This window comes from Pelophylax lessonae, assembly GCF_965119305.1.
Source record: "Pelophylax lessonae genome assembly, chromosome: 8".
In the NCBI taxonomy this organism is placed as follows: Eukaryota; Metazoa; Chordata; class Amphibia; order Anura; family Ranidae; genus Pelophylax; species Pelophylax lessonae.
This window is the reverse complement of record NC_138775.1, coordinates 213117672-213135769: the sequence shown is the minus strand read 5'-3', so window position 1 is coordinate 213135769 and position 18098 is coordinate 213117672. Positions and strand designations below refer to the sequence as shown.

General features: G+C 41.9%; 1 protein-coding gene across 4 annotated transcripts in view; it reads right to left on the bottom strand.

Annotated features, from left to right (window-relative positions):
- Window positions 1-1625: 1625 nt before the first annotated feature.
- LOC309561733 (pre-B-cell leukemia transcription factor 1) overlaps window positions 1626-18098 on the bottom strand; it is a 274761-nt gene continuing 258288 nt past the window's right edge. For all 4 annotated transcript variants that reach the window (XM_082265729.1, XM_082265731.1, XM_082265730.1 and 1 more), the window contains 2 exons: window positions 15088-15177; window positions 1626-3937 (listed from right to left, as the gene is read on the bottom strand). In XM_082265729.1, coding sequence (XP_082121855.1) covers window positions 15131-15177 — 47 coding nt within the window. In that variant the 3' untranslated portion in view covers window positions 1626-3937; window positions 15088-15130. The remainder of the gene's footprint in view (window positions 3938-15087; window positions 15178-18098) is intronic.

Sequence of the window (18098 nt, the reverse complement as noted above, 5' to 3'; positions counted from 1 at the left end):
GTAATACAGATTGGTTAAATTATTGTTTTAAAAAGATAGTTTCTAATATCAAATCAATATGGTTAAATGTTGCTTCGTTCAATAGTTTAATTGAGGATTGCGATTGCTTGTAGTTTGATTTATCAAAGTTTGATGTTAATGACCATCTTTAGAGACATTGTTGCAAAATTACATTAAGAGGAGTTTTAAGCTTAGACAGTGGTAAGATGTTCATATCTGTAGATCAGGGGCACATAAGACGACACATCGTCAATCTCCGCAATATATTATATTCAGTCGATCTGTATAGAGATCCTAGCAGGCTTTCGTAGAACAATTTGTTTTCTTTGGGAATATAGTTCTAACATAACCTCAAATTGTACACTACCAATGCCATTCTTTAATTCATAATGGTGTGTGCAAGTTTGATTTCAGAAAGCACAAAAAAAAAAAATTAAAACAGGATTCTGACCGGCTGTTATGGGCTTAATACATTGAAGAAAACAAACCATGTTAGCCATTGTTAAAGACACAAGCAGTATGTAAGATACTATTAAATAGCCACTTCCAAAAAAGTACAGAAGCACTCCTCTTTCAGGAAAAATAAATTCTTGAAAAGAGGATCTTGGTGCTCTGAAATTTTGCAGATTTGGAATTATTTAACAATTTAATAGTTTTTACACATTTAAATTTTCACACATTTAAATTTTCACTGCTTATGGTAACAGCACAGGCACTTATTTAATGTTTTATACAGTATATCAGTCCGTTGGATTTAGATTTCTCTAGAAAGCAAATCTTTATAGAATTCTTTAAAGCCCAACTTCCAAAAAAAATTTAATATATTCATGGTGCTTAAAATACAAGCTCTGAAGCCTTACTATTTTTTTTTTTTTTACAGATTATATAATCTAAGCACCTGTTGCAAAGTCTGTGGCTTAATAGGAGACTGCAGAGAGGACCACTACACTCACTGTCCCCCCCACCTGAGCCAAAAGTTAAGCAATCAGAAGTGTGTGCTTTGTCATTAAACCTACGTTCACACTGATGCAGTGCGGGATCTGCTGTTTTTCGCACCACATCACAAACGCACTCAGTTCATGTGAACCGCCACAGTGTTATTTTAAAACCACCCCAAAAATGGCTTCCAAAATGCAGCGTGATTAGTAGAAATTGGATCACATGGGTGTGAACACCCATGCAATACAATTCCAGCGCGGCAAAAAAATAAATCGCATGCACCTTTTTTCATGCGGGTGCGGAGCCATTTAAGCAATACAAAATTAACAGGCTCAAATCACACTGCAAATAATTGCATGTTATCTAAACAGGAATGCACTGCGATTCCTGTTTGAATCACATGAGGTTCCCCTCACCACACCAGTGTGAACTTCGGCTTTACAGCTGATTCAGCAAAGGGTATATCGGACCCTGTTTAGAGAGAGTGGCAGTCCTTACGGCAACTTCCTGTCTGGCCTTAGACTTTCAACAGGTGCTTTAAAGGCATAAAAAAGCAGGTGTTTGCAGAATTCTAGTATTTTAGCACCAGGTTTACCTATTTTTTGTGGAAGGTACATTTGGGCTTTCATATATAAATAGTTTTTGAGAAGTTTATTCAAAGTGCTTTGAAACAAATACAAGCTGAAAACAGGAAAAAAAGGAATTTATTTCTGGTTCTCCGAAAAGTTATTAAATGTACATTTTATGATGTACCTATTGTTTAACTATTCCAGCTTTTTTTCCAACATTTTTCATACTTTTTTGTGTTTTTATTTTTTTTTTTTAACTTTAGTGTACAAAAAGTGGGTTTATATTGCAGAGTCTTTGTGACTGCTAAATAACCCCATTTCTGCTAGAGGGAAAATACAGCATATATATTACCAATCCCCAACCCCCCCCCCTTCCCCAGCTGTAAAGGGGTCATTGGGAAAATACCCATACCCTTTCCTCATGTAACCACTTAAAATTTGCCCACAACCCTGTGCCCGCCCACATTCCCCACCCTTTAGAAAAAAATAAAATAAAATAAACAAAAAGAAATAAGAAAAGAAAGGAAAAACTAAAAAAAGGTGCCCAACTACATTTATCTAGCATTGCATTATAACTCACAAACGCGCGGTGTTAAAAAGAATAAAATAAATCACATGTAGGTAGTTTTGTTTTTTTTTTTTCTTTCGTGTTAAAACTAAGCAAGAAATATGAAAGACATAAAATAGAAATCAGCAACCTATTTCCATGCTAAACGGGTGTGATCTCTGCAACAGGACAATTTTTTTCATATTTTTTTATCTCCTTTTAGTAATAAACATTATTAAACCCAGGACAATTTTTGGCTGTTTCATGTCTTTTTTTATCTTGTGTCTTTTTGTTTTCTTCAGAATATACAAGAACATCCAGCATCAAATGTTTATCTCAAATATAACAATCGACGATACACAAGTTATGTGAAACCGCGGTGAATGTTAATAAAGCTGAGCACTTCCCTCTGTGTCCGTCTTTCCTCTGTGCGAGCACATGCGGATTTTTGGTATCAAACGTTGATTTGGGACACCGCATGTGGGTGTCTTTGGAGATCTGCCAGACAGTGAGATTATTCAATGACATAATGATGTCTGAAAAATGCAACAACACTGTATGGTGCTATTTCTTCAACTAAATCTGAATTCATGAGATGGAAAAAAATCTATAAAAAGTGAGTTGCAGGTGGCCAATCTTGGTGGAGCTGGAGTTGTCATGAAGAACTGTGATTGGGACGGAAACCGAACTGATCTGGGAATACAGCACGCTTTTCTTGCAGAGATACTTGATGCTAAAGTAGGAAAAGGCATGTGTAGAGTCGTTATGAAGCAGCATGGTGACATTCCAGAACATGGTGTGGAGTAAACGTAAAGGCCTGATACAACACCGGTGGTTTACTTTGAGCCATGTTAGAGAAGTCTTCGGGAAAATGTAGCAGTCCAATTGTGTAGGCAGTTACAGTGGACGGAGTTGTGACTTGGTGGCAAGGACTATAGAAATCTGTACTGATGTCTTAGCTATGCTGAGCTTCTTGTAGGTCAAACCAATGTCTGGAGAACACAACCATCCATATCCAAAGTAGAAACCTGGTCTGCAGATATAAGGACATTTCACCAGCAGTAGATCCAGGAACCGTCAGGCCTGGTAAAGTTTCAGTGTCTTTCAAGCATTCCTTCATGATGGTCTACCTATTGAGAACAAGATTGTTTCTCAGGGCTACTTGCAGAGGAGCAAACAAGGTTCCTTCAGCAGAGAAGACACCAGGCAAATGTAAATGAATATTGTGTAGAAAATCAGAGGTATAGCAATATCCATGGCTCAGTCCCATGATTCAGTGGGAGAATGACTGCAGTAGGAAGCAAAGTTAGACTAAGATGTTCACAAGATGCATTTTTGGCCCTTAGCTACATCTTAATTGTATATGAGGGGTGCAGTAAAAAGCCAAATGAAAAATCAAAACAGCACAGTCTTTATAAATATCACATTTTTAGACATACTAGCTCTTTTAAATATGGCTGTTTCTGTACACAGCTACAGCCATATTTAAATTAGTTCTTTATTTAGTATTGATTGATATGTATTGGTAGCCAGCTGCTACTCACATGAAACTATCCTTAGAATGTGGAAAATCAATTATGGGTGTGCGCTATATAAAAGGGAATCAATGACATAAATCTAGTCATGAAAGGAGGAGTGATGGTGATTAAAAAAATGGAGGGGTGGGCAGCTGCCAATGTGTATGCCAAAAGAGGTCATTGTGTTTGCTGCATTCCCACAGTGGCCATCTGGAGTGAGAGGGAAGGGATGGAATCTGGCTTTCAAAAGTGAAAAATCAGGAGCCGGCTGCTCAGTTGGAGGTATCAGAGTGGACACTGCCAGGTCCTTCCGTAGGGGAAGTCACAGACGAAGGAGTGGCTGCATCCTGCCACCCTCCGTTAGCCTGCAAAATAAAAAAAACAATAGTTTAGTCTTGCAATAGGACAGCAAGCCAAGCAAATTTCATTATACAATAGAAGTGCTTTACTCAAAGTATATTGTAAAGTGTTTTGTCCTTACAGTTTAATGGAAGATTTTTTTTTTAGTTCTGAATAGACTGGGAAAGGATTAGAAATTATATATGTTTTTTTTTGCTGTGTCCCCATTGGAGAGATTCCCCTCACTTCTAACGTATTCACTGTGAGCAGAAGCCAAAAGAATTCTCCTAAAAAAAAAAAAAAAAAAAAAAACACCAAAAAAAAAAAAAAAAAACTTGACATAGCTTCTGCACTCAAGAAAATTTTCAATGAAAAATTGTTATGGAAGTTCTAAGCCTTTCACTTCATCTAAAACAAAAAAACATTTGGCTGGAGCTCTACTTTTACCAAATATTATACCAAGAATGGACTAGCAAACTGACAACACTACAAGGTACCAGAAAGGCTGCTGCTGTTGGTTAGCGAGCGCACCTGGTTTGGCATCAAACAGCTCCAATTTAAAATAGTATTCCCAACACTTGGTACCCAGGATTTTAAGGGGGGGGGGGGGGGTCAACATAATATCAAATTATAAATAATATTGCATTAGAGGGTTTAGTTATGTTCGGTCATGTACACAGCGGTAGACTAATGTGATAAACATTGCAAAGCTGTCTTTTTTTCATAGTAATTTGTACAATGCTCGGTTTACAATGCAAAGCTTATCATTTAGAGAAGCAAATCCACTTCTGTAGAGCGTCTTGTGCACAACGAAAGAGAAAAACACTACTTCAGCTCATGTACTTAAATGTTTGCGAGCGGAGGACACCTGCTTCCCAACGGTGATCACTTATCTAAGCACTAATCTCCAGACCATGTTACCTATGCATAGTTCTGCTTAACAAAAAAAGAAAGAAAAAAAAAAAAAGGTTTCCTTAGCACCTTTTTGCAAAGCTGATAAAGCGATCTTTGTAACTGTAAAAAGGGTACAAGTCCACTTCCACTATCCTTGCGTGCAAACCAGGAGTGGTAAAATGCAAGAGAGGTTGGCTCCGGGGTGAAGACATTGTTGACAATACCATGGCAGCCGCATGCCACTCTTAGCGCCTCTTGATACATTTTTTCATATTTCTGATAGGAAGTGGAGATGGTCTACAGTGGCCGGCACCCAAATTCCATATGTACAGGAGGGGCCAGTCTTGAGATTTGGGCAGGTCTTTGAGAAAATGCAGTCATATACATTCAAACACAGCATTGATCAAAATGCATGAGTTCAGATGCAAATAGCAGTGTTGGAGACGAAAATGCAACAACGAACCCGCTTACTCCGTGTTTCAAATGGATGCAATATGCTGTGTCCAAAGGAAAACAACATAAAGCAGGTCAAACACCGCCTCCCAATGGCCATCTACATTACCCCATTGAAGTCAAAGAGATTCTGCGAAAACACCTGTCTACATGAACCCTAACTTTGGTCACAAAAAATAGAATGATAAAGTAATTAGCAATGAAGGAAGCAGGTACCTAGGCTGTCATCCTGATCTTGGATTGGCTACCTAGTATGACAATGACCTGGACCAACAATGGCAGCCCTTGTGACTGCACCATTAAACATGGTCAGCACCCACATTTATATCCTGTCCTATCACATGCTCACAACCAGAAGTTCATATAACACAGATATTCTGATGGGATTGATAACCAACTGAAAAAGTCTTCTTCGCAAAGAAGGGAGTAAGATTACAAGGCTTACAGTTACAGAGCTGTGAACTCTGGATGGGAGATTCTGTTGCGAAGTCTATGAGAAATTTGAAAGTAGGGAGTAATTCGATCCACTGGCATCCACCTATGTTACCATATCTGTTATTGCTGTGTTGACCATTTCAAAAACCATTAATTTCTGGACTTTTTTTCTATAAAGGAAAACGTATAGAGGCTTTTTCCATCTATTCATTTTGATGACCAGAATTTCTTGAAATTAGTTTAAGTCAGGTAAATACAAAGTATTGCATATGATTATTATTTAGTCTTTGATCTAGACGATGCTCTTGCCTTTTTCATGTTTTCACTTATCCTCCCTTTACCGTAAAAAGCCTGATGTTTTAGGCTACATTCACATCACCCTGAAGTGATTCAGGGATTCAGTGGATTGTTTTTCATTGTGCAACTAGGCAGCCACTGTCAGGCATTCAGGAGGTGAAGGCCTATTTTTATTTTCTCTTTTGATGAACAGCAGTTTACGAGTCTAATGTGCTGCAAACCTGAGCCAAGCGTTTGGCTCATGGTGCGACCCCATTGACTTGAATAAATAGGTTAGACAGGCAGTGCGGTCTGTCAACTCTGCATGCTGCGTTAATTTGGAGTGTAAACAGCCTTCTTCCAGTTTTATTTTTCACTTTTGGTAGATGGCTGGCAGGCTGTAAAACCTGTCTTTTTACTGTCCCCTCCGGCTGCCCATGTAAGAGAGGCCTCATAGAGCTCAATAACTCAAGCTAAAACTTGTACCGCTAATTTAATTTGTCAGAACAGTGACTCATCCCTTGGATAGCTCTGTCTGAGGTTTCGATGACAAAGGATAAGCTTAAAAAGGAGCTACTGCCATAAATAGGATATAGTATAATATTTACTGCTATAAATAGAATATAGTGTAAAAATGCAAATATTTTATATTCAACAAAATAAGAGTTAAAGTCGATAGAAAGGCATATATGCCCTAAATGGTATCAAGAAAAATAAATAAAAAATGAAGATAGGACCAGCAGAATCAACAGGTAAAAAAAAAAAAAAAAAAATATTATATATATATATATATATATATATATATATATATATATATATACATACATAATCTAAGGCTGTGAAAATAACACTGTCAATGAGACCCTTTTGTGGGAAACTTTTATTGGGCAGTTTGTCATTTTAGACTGTAGAGACACTGTAAGGCCATTAGTGATTTTCTTTAACCATAAAAGACGTAAAAAGAAAAAAAAAAACTTAGGCATTTACAATCAAAAATTGCGTGTTGGTTTTTAAAAAAAAGAGAAAAAACATTTTGAATTTATGAATTATGAGGGACTTAAAAATCAGCTGCTTTCCATGTCTCATCTTTTCTGTCTCTCATTGCTGTCTGAAAGGTCTGCAAAGTGTTCTGGTTTGCTCTGTACATCTTTTGCAGCTGTATGAAAGGTGAGGCCTCTTCTTAATGCTGCACAATTCTTGATTCAAGGACACCGACTGAATTTCTGGATCCACCTCTGTGCAGAACCTGGCAACCTCTTATTTCCCAGCCTATCATTTAGTGGCGGCCACTCTCTATAATCACAGTGGCCTGGCCTTGTCCCCTCCTCTCTTGCGTCCCATCTCTCTCACAACTGTAATTGCCATGTCACAGGATCATCTGTTTCTTTCCCTTTAGCGTCTCTTTAATGCACACAAATGACACTTAATGCTATGTGGGGTCATTGTGAACAAACAAAGAGCACACTAGGGATGCAAGGGATGGAGCGACTAGTCAAAAGCATTGAAAGTTATTATAGGTCATTTATAATTTTAGAAAAAAATAGCCGATTCCATGGTTTACAGGGTCTGCTTCTCATAACAGCATCTGGCTTCGGGTATTGAAAGGAACATACCGGAACAGAAATATGTGAGCTACCATTGCTGACTTGATCTTGAATGTGCATGCTCCACAGCTTATCAGTAGGTTTCAGATAATCTTTTGGGCACCAAGACGGTAGCCCTACCAAGAGGTAGCACTACAAGCTGTTCAGGTTCTACAGTATCATTCAGTTCTGTTATTCCAACACTAAAGCCTATTTGTTTTTTTCCATTCAAGTCAGGCTGAGCAAAAACAAACTGGCAGCTCAGGTTGGAGTAGCTGTACTAATAATTTGATATCAGTACAGCGATCGCCTCTGCTCTTATATTGTGTTCTGACAGAAGAGTGCTCCCCCCCCCCCCCAAACACCTGGTCAGTGCTCCCACCATTGGCTGGAAGCTACGATCGGGACCCAGTCAGCAGACCTTTCTTGGTTATGCCCCTCGACAGAAGCCAGCCAAATGGCCAGCTTATGTTGGACCAGCTGCAATACACACGGGGCAAAATATTGGCTGGTTTCTGTTGAATCCATCGGTGCCCCCCAACATTTGGCCCTTGTGTATGGGGCTTTAAAACTTGGAAGTAGGTGAGAGCAGAGGGATCGCCTAATGAGAAGGACTTTTGTTAGCAGACTGGTGCAGATTGGCGACCAAGCTGCATTTAACTACAACGAAGAAACTAAGGTCACTGCCTTCGCTATGCCATCTACATGGATCACAAAACTAGCTTAACAGAATTACAAGTCCTCTGGCAGCCCAGACTGGTTACTTGCATGTATTTCAACTGTATACTTAAGTAGACCTCGTATTATGTTTATTCATGTTATGTGCATGCCATCAAAAAATTGAATTTTTGTACTTCCCATAAAATTAATTTCTCGGAGTTCAGCAATAGACAGCGCTCCATAAAATCATACCTACTGGGTTATATTGCCTCCTCCAGGAGTAGGACTAGGCAGAACAAAAAACACCTGGCTACGCCCATGGGCCATATTCAACTGGTATATAACTCCCCTCTCAGCTCTAGGTAATCAGTTTAGTAGCAAGGAGTATTCGAAGTATCAGAACTCCATAGAGGGGTGAGTGCTGTGTCCGTTGAAATGGATTTTACATAACTACTGGGACATCCAAAAGCAGTGCCAAAAAAAAAAAAAAAAAAAGAAGAGGGGTGGGGAAAATAACCTAAGGCTAAGCATAAGAGCCCTTAACCAGGGTCAGAAGGAGCCCCATCTGAAAAATAAAAGTTTAAAGAAAAAACACCCCTCAAGAGGGAACAGCCCCTCTTAAACAGCAGCCTGCAAAACTTTGCGGCCAGAAGAGGCATCTGCAGATGCCAAAGTATCTACCTTTTAGAATTTTGTGAAGTTATGCACCGACGACCAAGTGGCCGCCTTGCAAACTTGCAATATTTGTGCCTGATGACGGAAGGCCTAAGAAGTACTCAGCGCCCAAGCAGAATGCATTCTGACAGGGAAAGGTAGAACCTGACCTTTCATGGAATAGGCCGGAGTCACCGTCTGTCTGATTCATCTGGAGATGGTAGCTGAAGAAGAGGCCAGCCCTTTCCTTGGTCTAACTGTAACCACAAAAAGCAAGTCTGACCTCGGAAAGGACTCGGTAGGTGCCAGATACACCCGAATCGCACGAACCATCTGCAAGGTATACAAAGCAAATTCCCTGGGATGAGCCAGCTTGGGTCACAAGGAAGGCAACACAATGTCCTCATTCAAATGGAAGTAAGAGACAACTTTTGGCAGGAATGAAAGACCGGGACGAAGACCCAATTTATCTCTATGGATCACTAAATAAGGACTGCGACAGGATAATGCCGCCAATTTCGATACCTTGCGGGCCGACTGCCAGGGCAGACATGTGGCCCTTGATGGTACTCAAGGCCAACTTCTGATCAACACCCTGTTGAAGAAAAGTTAAGATCCGAGCCACAGATAAGGATCGAGGATGAGCGCCAATCGAATCACACCAAAAAATGTATGCTTTCCATGTACAATGGTATATCTTGCTGGAAGACAACTTTCTCGCCTTCACCATAGTAAGGATCACTGATCCAGACAGACCTCTTTCCACCAGTAGCTGGCTTTCAATAGCAAAGCCATTAAAACCAGCGACTGTAAAGCAGGATGATAGATCAGCCCTTGGGACAACTGGTCTTCTCTGAGAGCAAGCCCCCAAGGGACTTTTATGGCCACCAGACTGATTGGAAAATCCCCACCCTTGATGGATGATACTGGCTTTACCGTGGCCCATTGACGCCTGTGGCATCTGGCAGAGGAACCCGTGATCTAACCACGAACCTCGGTATCCTCCTGTGGAGACGAACCTGCATGCAGGACTGTGCAAACAGAACTGTCTTGAAGGTGGATACTCCCGGACTCAGAACCTGTAAGCAAAATGGGAGAGAGAATTATCTGTTTGACAGCAGCCAGTGAATCACGGCCTGTGGTTTGTGAGGTTTGTCCAGAGGAAGGACCACCGTGGTCAGAATTAGAATCAGACCTAGGTAAATCAATTTCCTGGACAGAGATAGGGGGTAGCTTAGGTAGTTCGGACATCACCTGAACCTTAGCAGGAATTAAATCCGCACAAAGACTCAGGACCTAACAAAAAAAACTGAAAAGGACAAGCTTTGTCCCCCTTTCTAGGTACCCCCAAAATAATCATTTTGTGGATCCTCTTGACACTCATGAGGGAGGTCAACGAGGCCGGAAACTAGCGAAGATGTCCCCCCACACCAATAATGGGGGAGGGCAGACCTTCATGCTGAAGGGGTCTTGTCTGCGGGTCCAGAGATACTAGCTCTAGGCCTACCAGACCAAGGATGCTTGGAACCTTCCTAGGAAGATTTGAAAGATCTACTTCCCTTATTCTCCATCCCAGAAACACAAAATAATTTTCTATGTGCTGAGAAGGAGGGCACCCCGGTCAGCTGATGAGGCTCCTTCCCTTTCCTAGACTAAGGCAGGAAGGTACTCCTTGCCCCCCGTGATACCTTAATGATGTCATCCATGGAAGCCCTCAAACAGGTGATCGCCTAGAAATGGCAGATCAATGAGAGCTTTCTTAGAGGCTTGCTCTGCAGACCGTCCTTAAAGGACGAGGATTCCTCTACTGGGATCATGGTAGCTTTGTTCAACCTGGAAACAGGAGGGTCCACCACTGGTGTACTAGTCCACTTTTTAAAAAGTGACTCCTCAAAAGGGTAATGTACAGCAAAACATTTGGGGACCACAAAGGGTCATTTTGGTTGTTCCCATTCCTTACAGAAAAACCTATCAAAAAAGGCACATAAGGAAAAACCTTTGGAGTGAGGTGACTTATGCGTATCAATCATTTTTAAAGTCTCACGCACTGCAGTGATAAGTGCGTCTACCAGTGCTTTTTCATTCGCTGCTGCGACCATGGAGGGATCATCCTCACTATCGGATGGATCTGAGGGTTACATCCATGGCAGCATCAGGCTCAGACTCAGATGAGACAGACTGAGCACAGAAAAGTAGGGGACGCTTCCTCCTTAGCCTTTGCCCACACGCCACTTCCGGGACACTAAGGACTGCAGGATCACCATCAGTGCAACCATGGGAAGCTAAAGTTCCAAGGGACCCACCACCTCCATGAGGGGGTCAGTGGGGGAAATGTGACCCTGAGGCTCCATAAGGAAAGGAAGACCTTGTAGTACAAAAATTATCTTTTAGCACCACTAAAGGATCCCCACAAGGCTCAGGGTACCTATCAACAGAGAGAGAGAGAGATAACAGGGACTCCCATGGACTCACCCTACCGATCGGAGGAGCGTCGAGAATTCGGACCCAGCATCACCATGGACAAGGGCCTTCCCTCTTCATATGTCCCAGGCACAAGAAGAGAAAACTGAGGAGGAGCTTCTGCACCCCCACAAAGTTTCAGTCGTCTCCAGGACTAAGGGAAACTGGTCCCTGTGACATCGGGCTGCACAAACATGGCTGCTAGCTGGCTTAAGGTAAAAATGGCCGCCATCAGCTACAGATTCTGAAGCATACTGCCAGGATCTTTCCTCTGCAAAGCTGCACCCTCTGCAAGGGGACCCCCCCTAGTCAAAGGTAGGACACACGTTAGGGGAGATTCGGCTGCGCCCTCTGCACCGGTCTCTGCACTGGGACCCCCCTGCACTATACCCACACTGCAAACAGTAGGGCATGCACCTAGAGGTTTCCGACACTGGGACCCCTCCAGACTACCAGGGCAGGATGTACACTATCCTAGGACCCTTACAGAGTGGGGATAGCGGGGGGAGACCCCAGGAATTTCCGCTGCATCCTCTGCCCTGGAACCCCCACCAGACTCCAGGTCCGACAGGGGGGAAAGGGAGTGGGGGGAAGCCCAGCTCACTGAGGGATTTAAGGATGGGAGGCAGGTCTGGCTGTTCCTGGAGGTTACCCGAGTCCACTTCAATAAACTGCCAAAAGGGGAGAGGGGAGACTATTTACCCTTTCATGGTGTGGGTCGCACTCCAGACCGAATCCTCGCCACCGAAGTAGGGGAGCTGTCAGTCAAGAGACCGCTGCGACTCAGACCCACGCCCGGCCCTTATGCGACCCTGTGAGACGTTTAACTCGCGGGCCAGCCTCTGTCCGTGAAGCTATGTCATGGCCGACATAGCACGTAGCTGCGGTCTGCACGCGCCCGCTGGGTAGGCTGGGGGGGACCACTGGAGCAAGATTACCAAGCCCGTCGCCTAGCCCGGTAGTTGATTGTAAATCTCCAGAGAGAAAAAAAAAAAAAAGAAAGATGTAAGGCAGGAGAAAAAATTGCTAGGACCAGAGATCCCAGCTGGGAGCCTAGGTCCTTACTCCTGACTAGACAGATTTAAACTGATTATCTAGAGCAGAGATGGGGGTTGTATACCAGCGGAGGACGGCCCATGGGCGTAGTCAGGTGTTTTTTGTTCTGCCTAATACTACTCCGGGAGCAGGCAATATAACCCAGTAGTTATGATTTATGGAGCGCTGTGTCAGTCGATGAACGAAAGAGAAACTACAACAATCTGTAGTGAAATGTGTACGAAAGAGAAACTACAACAATCTGTAGTGAAATGTGTACACTACACTAATTGCCAGATGCATTCTAAATTTCACATGCCATTTATACCTTCATAAACTTTATTGGGAACACCAAATCATCCACATCAATTAGTGTTCCACATTGTGAAGCACCGTATCAGACTGTGAGTAAAAGGTATTTCAGGGACTTGGGAGCTAAGTTGAGGACTAGGACCCCCAACTACTGCCAACTTTAGTGCATCATTAGGTTTTTTAAATCATGGAAGAAAACTATTCGTCAATAGTCCCAGGTCTATAAAAGATAAAGCTAAGTGTATTTAAACCCAAGAACAAAAAGGTGCATGCCCTTTTTTTTTTTTTGCTGAAACGCAAGCACAGTAGCCCATTCATTTGAAAGGGCTGCTGTGTCTCCGCAATCATGGCCCACAAAAACGCATAGGTGTGAACCTTACGTTACTAGTTCCCACCTGTGAATAACCTAATACCTCCACCTAGGTTATGGTGATGGAGAGGGGAAGGAATTTGTAGTGCAATTTAGGGTGACAATGTTGCCCAGTGCAGTGAGTTGCTACTCAGGGACAGGAAGGGTCCTATCACACACGGGTGGTCCACTCGGCGGACCCCGCTTTGCTCAGCGGGGGATTGCTCTGCTGATCCCCAAAGAGCAGGCATATGACATGTCTGTCTCCGCTCACTGTGCAGAGCAAAGAAGAGTCCTGCTCTCCTCTAAGGGGAAATCGGGTAAAAACGAACCACCTGTCCATTTTCACCAGATCTCATCAGATCAGATCCTTCAGATGGATGGAAAATAGGGTCACCATCCGTCTGGATTTGACGGACAGGACCGGATCGAATAGCGACAGGTGTCAGTGGACATGTCAGCACCACATCCGCCGATCCATAGGGGTGAATGAAGGGTCCGATCAGGTCTGCCTGAAAAACTGACAGGCCGACCTGATCAGACCACCCGTGTGAAAGGACCCGAAGTGTGTTACTGGCAGCATCATCAGTTGGCAATAAAGGGAAAAAAGAAAACCAAAGCATCCCCCACATCTGTGGACTGGTATTGCAACATATGACATTTCTGTTCTTTGGTTTAGAAAAACTTGGGTACATAAAACATGTAAGGACACAGTATGAATTCTGATGGCGTATGACATGCACCATGATGTGCAGCAGCCAAATCAGAAAATACATCTCCATAGTCTACCTTCATTTGGATGCTGAAATGAAATATAAAAGACTGGCTGGTATGGAACATCAATATTCTTTTCATATTTAAAGATGTTTTCAACGTTCACATCCATGCATGACATAATTTGAGCTGGACTTTAAAATGTCTGTGAACGCTCATTAACACATGCAAATATCAATGAAAGGTAAATGAACGCTAATTGCATCTCAAAAGCAAAAGGCTGAGAAACTAATTTTCTAAAGCATTTTTTTTTGTAATGATGGTAGTCATTTTATGAAACCTTAGATGTAAATCAGCTAAAATCTCAATCAACGTTTAATTAGCACGACGTAGCAAAATGCTCATTGAGAAGGCTGCCTCCCAAACTCGAATGGAAAGGGATTTCTGTCACTTTGCACATCACACGTATCGTAAATTTACAGTTATTCTTTATCTAATGCAAAAGGGAAAATAATAAAATAATGGTCTACCTATGTAAACATGCGGCTCTCCCCTCCCGCGGCATTGTGTGCATCTTGTGTTATTTCTGTGTTTATGTCAGATCTCCCCCTCCTCCCTCCCTCTGTCACGGCCTTTGGATGGTGGATGGCTGATCTGAGAAATGTATTTGGATTGCTGTCCCAAATCTGCAGCCGCTCTCTCTGTGTCTGTCTTATTGATTTCACTCCATACGACACGGCTTGTCGCTATGAATTTACATGTCATTCCCAGCCGCGAGCACTGCCAGGAATATTTGCTCCTTTCTGTCGCCCTCCAACAAACACACAAATATTTCTATGTATGTGCCGATGCAGAGCTGCGACAGATGTGCTGTAGAATAGGTTACGGAAAATAACATTTATATCGTCAGTGCTCGATCTATAAAAGGATGCAAGTAAAATACAAAGTCATAGTAAATCTGGGACATTGGGCCAAGCAAGTGGTGCTACTGTAATTAATCTATTCATATGCATGGAGATAGCAGAGCGACAATGAATGGGTTAACCCAGATGGATTCCATGTTTGCACTGCTGTGGCCATGCTATGTGTCACCTGTTTGGCTGTTTCCCTCAGCTGACTGTAAGTGGCCGCAGGTGGCACAAGGAAGCTGATTGTCAGTGACAGGCTTGGGCTCCAGCTGCCTGCATAGCGCATCATTTGTGGGTAGAGTGCTGGCCGCTGGCGTCACCGGCACAAAGAAAAATAGGTGGCCATGAAAGGGAGAGGAGAGTGTGCAATGTGGCAGTCAAGGCCCCGTGGACCTGAAATAATTGGGAAAAACAGAAAGGAAACAAGAGGTTTCTTTGCTTACACTGATGCCCTGCGGACTGTACATCTGATTTGCTGTCAGAGTCTCACTGTATCCGCCTGTCTGACTGATAACATGGCGAAGGGTATCCACCTGGAAGACACAGTAATAATGGTGAGGACAGTGTTATTTGATCAGGATTGAGGCTGGGAGTCACAATACAGTCAGACATACAAGGACAAAGGGTAACGGCAGTAGGGGAGACCAAAACACTCAAATCCAAAATACGACAAACAGAAAGGATGGTGATAAAACTGTACACATTACGGTAAAAGAAAACAAGATGAGGAATGCATAAATTGATGGAAAAAGCATAAATGGGAAGTCAAGTGACGTAAAATATAAAAAAGCACTGCAAATATAGCCTAGAAATGGTAAGGTAAAACCTAAATGAAAAATCATGTATATCTAGCATATGGGAACATGGAGGAGAAAAGAATAAAAAATCATTAATTGTAGTAATGGAATAAGCAAATAAAGTTAACCTTCAGCAGCCTACAGCAGCCACCACTTTGACAGAAATCACCATTATTATTCATAGCAGTTCAGCCAACACTGAACATTTAGGGAACACTAAACAGAGCATTAGTCAAAATTCCTATTACTTTCTATTAAGTGTTCACTGTAATTGCTGATGAACAATGCCCAGCTTTTCCCCATGAGGTTCAATGAGCCCAACTGATCTATATTTAATAGAACTCTGATAAAGTGCAATTTAAAGCACCTATGAACAGATCTTTTACTAGCGTTACCCGTTACTTCAACAGGCAGTGAACGATCTGGGTTTAGACGCATAGAAAAATACCCTTGTTTGCCCCAAAGGCTATATAATGCTGATGTAAAACAACTATTTTTTAAGTTCCTTTAAAGTATTGTCTTTGTTCCATTAAAGCTGAACTCCCTGCAGATATAAAATCAGAAATAAAAGCAGCCCTGTATTAATATATCCTGAAACGCCCATTCATACTTAGCCGTTCTTGTGCATTATAATTAAGTCACATGCTACCGTGCACTGTGTTAAGGCAGCCCATTAATGCATTTGCTGCAATTTTTACAATGCAATAGTGCGCTGTAACACGTGTGCGCGTGAGCTGTACTGCCTAAAGTGTTAGTTTGCCATTTAAAATGAATGGCAACACAACACACACATAATGCGTGTTAACTTTAACTACCTCAACGCATTGCAAAGCAAAAGTGTGGTTTGGCTGTAAATGTCGTTTTTTTGAATGCAAAACGTTTAAGTACCTGAATGTGACTTGTTGTCAAGCCCCTTGCAGTCCCTGTACTGCAGAATTCAGGCTGCAAGAGGGAGAAGTAACAAAAGGAGGCAATCAGTTGAGCTGAAGTGCAAGGAGCATGCCAATAGGAGAGCAAAGTGACAGAGAGATGAGCCCATCAGTGTACTGTTTCTCCTTTTACTGTGCAGACAAATGGTTGGGGGAGTGGAGGAGACCTGTAAGGCTTGCAATTTATTTTCTTATTTTTTTTCTCTCATTTAACCAGATTGAATGTGAAAAAAAAAAAAAAAAACTTGATTCTCCCATACACACACAATGTGGATGGGGGAAAACCACTCCCGCTGAGCTATTGTATTCTGACATTCTTTCCTGCTTTCAGAATACACTGATCAGCACTGCTGGCTATGGAAATCTGCTAACGGGCTAGTTGTAGAGAAGTCAATCAGTAAATTGACTCCTGTACAACCAGCCTGCCCATACACTTATCGAACCGGTGGAATTTCAAACCATCTATTACTGGCTTAAGTGTTTTAAACTACATAAAAAAAAAAAAATCACATCTTTCCCTGCCAGACAGGGCTGTGTGGTGTGGCAGCGCAGTGTAAATCTCAGAACTGGTTGACAAATTCCAAAGCTCCGGCAGGTAGAACATTACTAAATAAATATATATATATATATATATATTAAACAGTTTGCCTAGAGTTCAGCTTTAATAAAGTCTAAACACTCGACCTCTTAACACTGGATTTTTAATAAGACTTATTTAAAGAGGAAGTAAACCCTCCTCTGACACTTTTACCTATAGGTAAGCCTATGATAAGGCTTACCTATAGGTACTGTAAATATCTCCTAAACATGTACCGTTTAGGAGATATTTACCTTACATGCAGCCAGTGACGTCACTGGCACATGCGCTCTGAAGGAACGGCCGCTGGTGCCGTTTCTTCAGAGACCCGTGCCGTGACTGCCGGATCCCGCGCGCGTGCGCGGGAGTGACGTCACAGCGGCTCCGGCCAATCAGATGGCCGGATGCCGCGATCCCGGAAGACGGGCGACTGGACATGTCGCCCGTCATAGAGGTGAGCGGACGGCACGACGGGGGCTCGTTCAAAGGTAAGTATTTCATAATGAGCTAGTATGCGATGCATACTAGCTCATTATGTGTTTATCTTTCAGCTTGTAAAAAAAAAAAAAGAAAAATTTTTCACGGAGTTTACAACCTCTTTAATCATGCCTCTGCATTCTTCATTGGTTTCCTACTAATACATCATTGTTTTTAAACGCCTTTACAGCATCAAATGGTAATCACAAGAAACTAAAATATGGTTCTTCATAGGACAATGGTAAATACAAACAACATCTCAGTAGATTTGATATTGATGAACTTGCGTTAAATCACTATTTGAACTCTGTAGATGATTGTTCACCATATTTTTATATGCGGTAAAAAGAAAAATACCATATTGAAGTGCATGGAAGGCATGTATCATTCAGAGAAGAAATGTGATGAATAGAAAAAGGTGAAAATTATTATTTTTTTTTTTTTTTATTGAGCATACAGATTTAATAAGTTTAACTAAGCTTCAAGTGCAGAAGAAAATGTGAAAGCACAGTATGTGTCCTCGATGAGGCACTAGGTGGTGTCATCTAACAATTTGACATAACACTTGCTCTTTTTATGCATTAGAAAGGGTGCAAAGATTAGTGTACCATGATGGCAACTTACCAATGCAAAAAAAAAAAAAAAAAAATGCTTCTTGCTACTACACAGCAGAC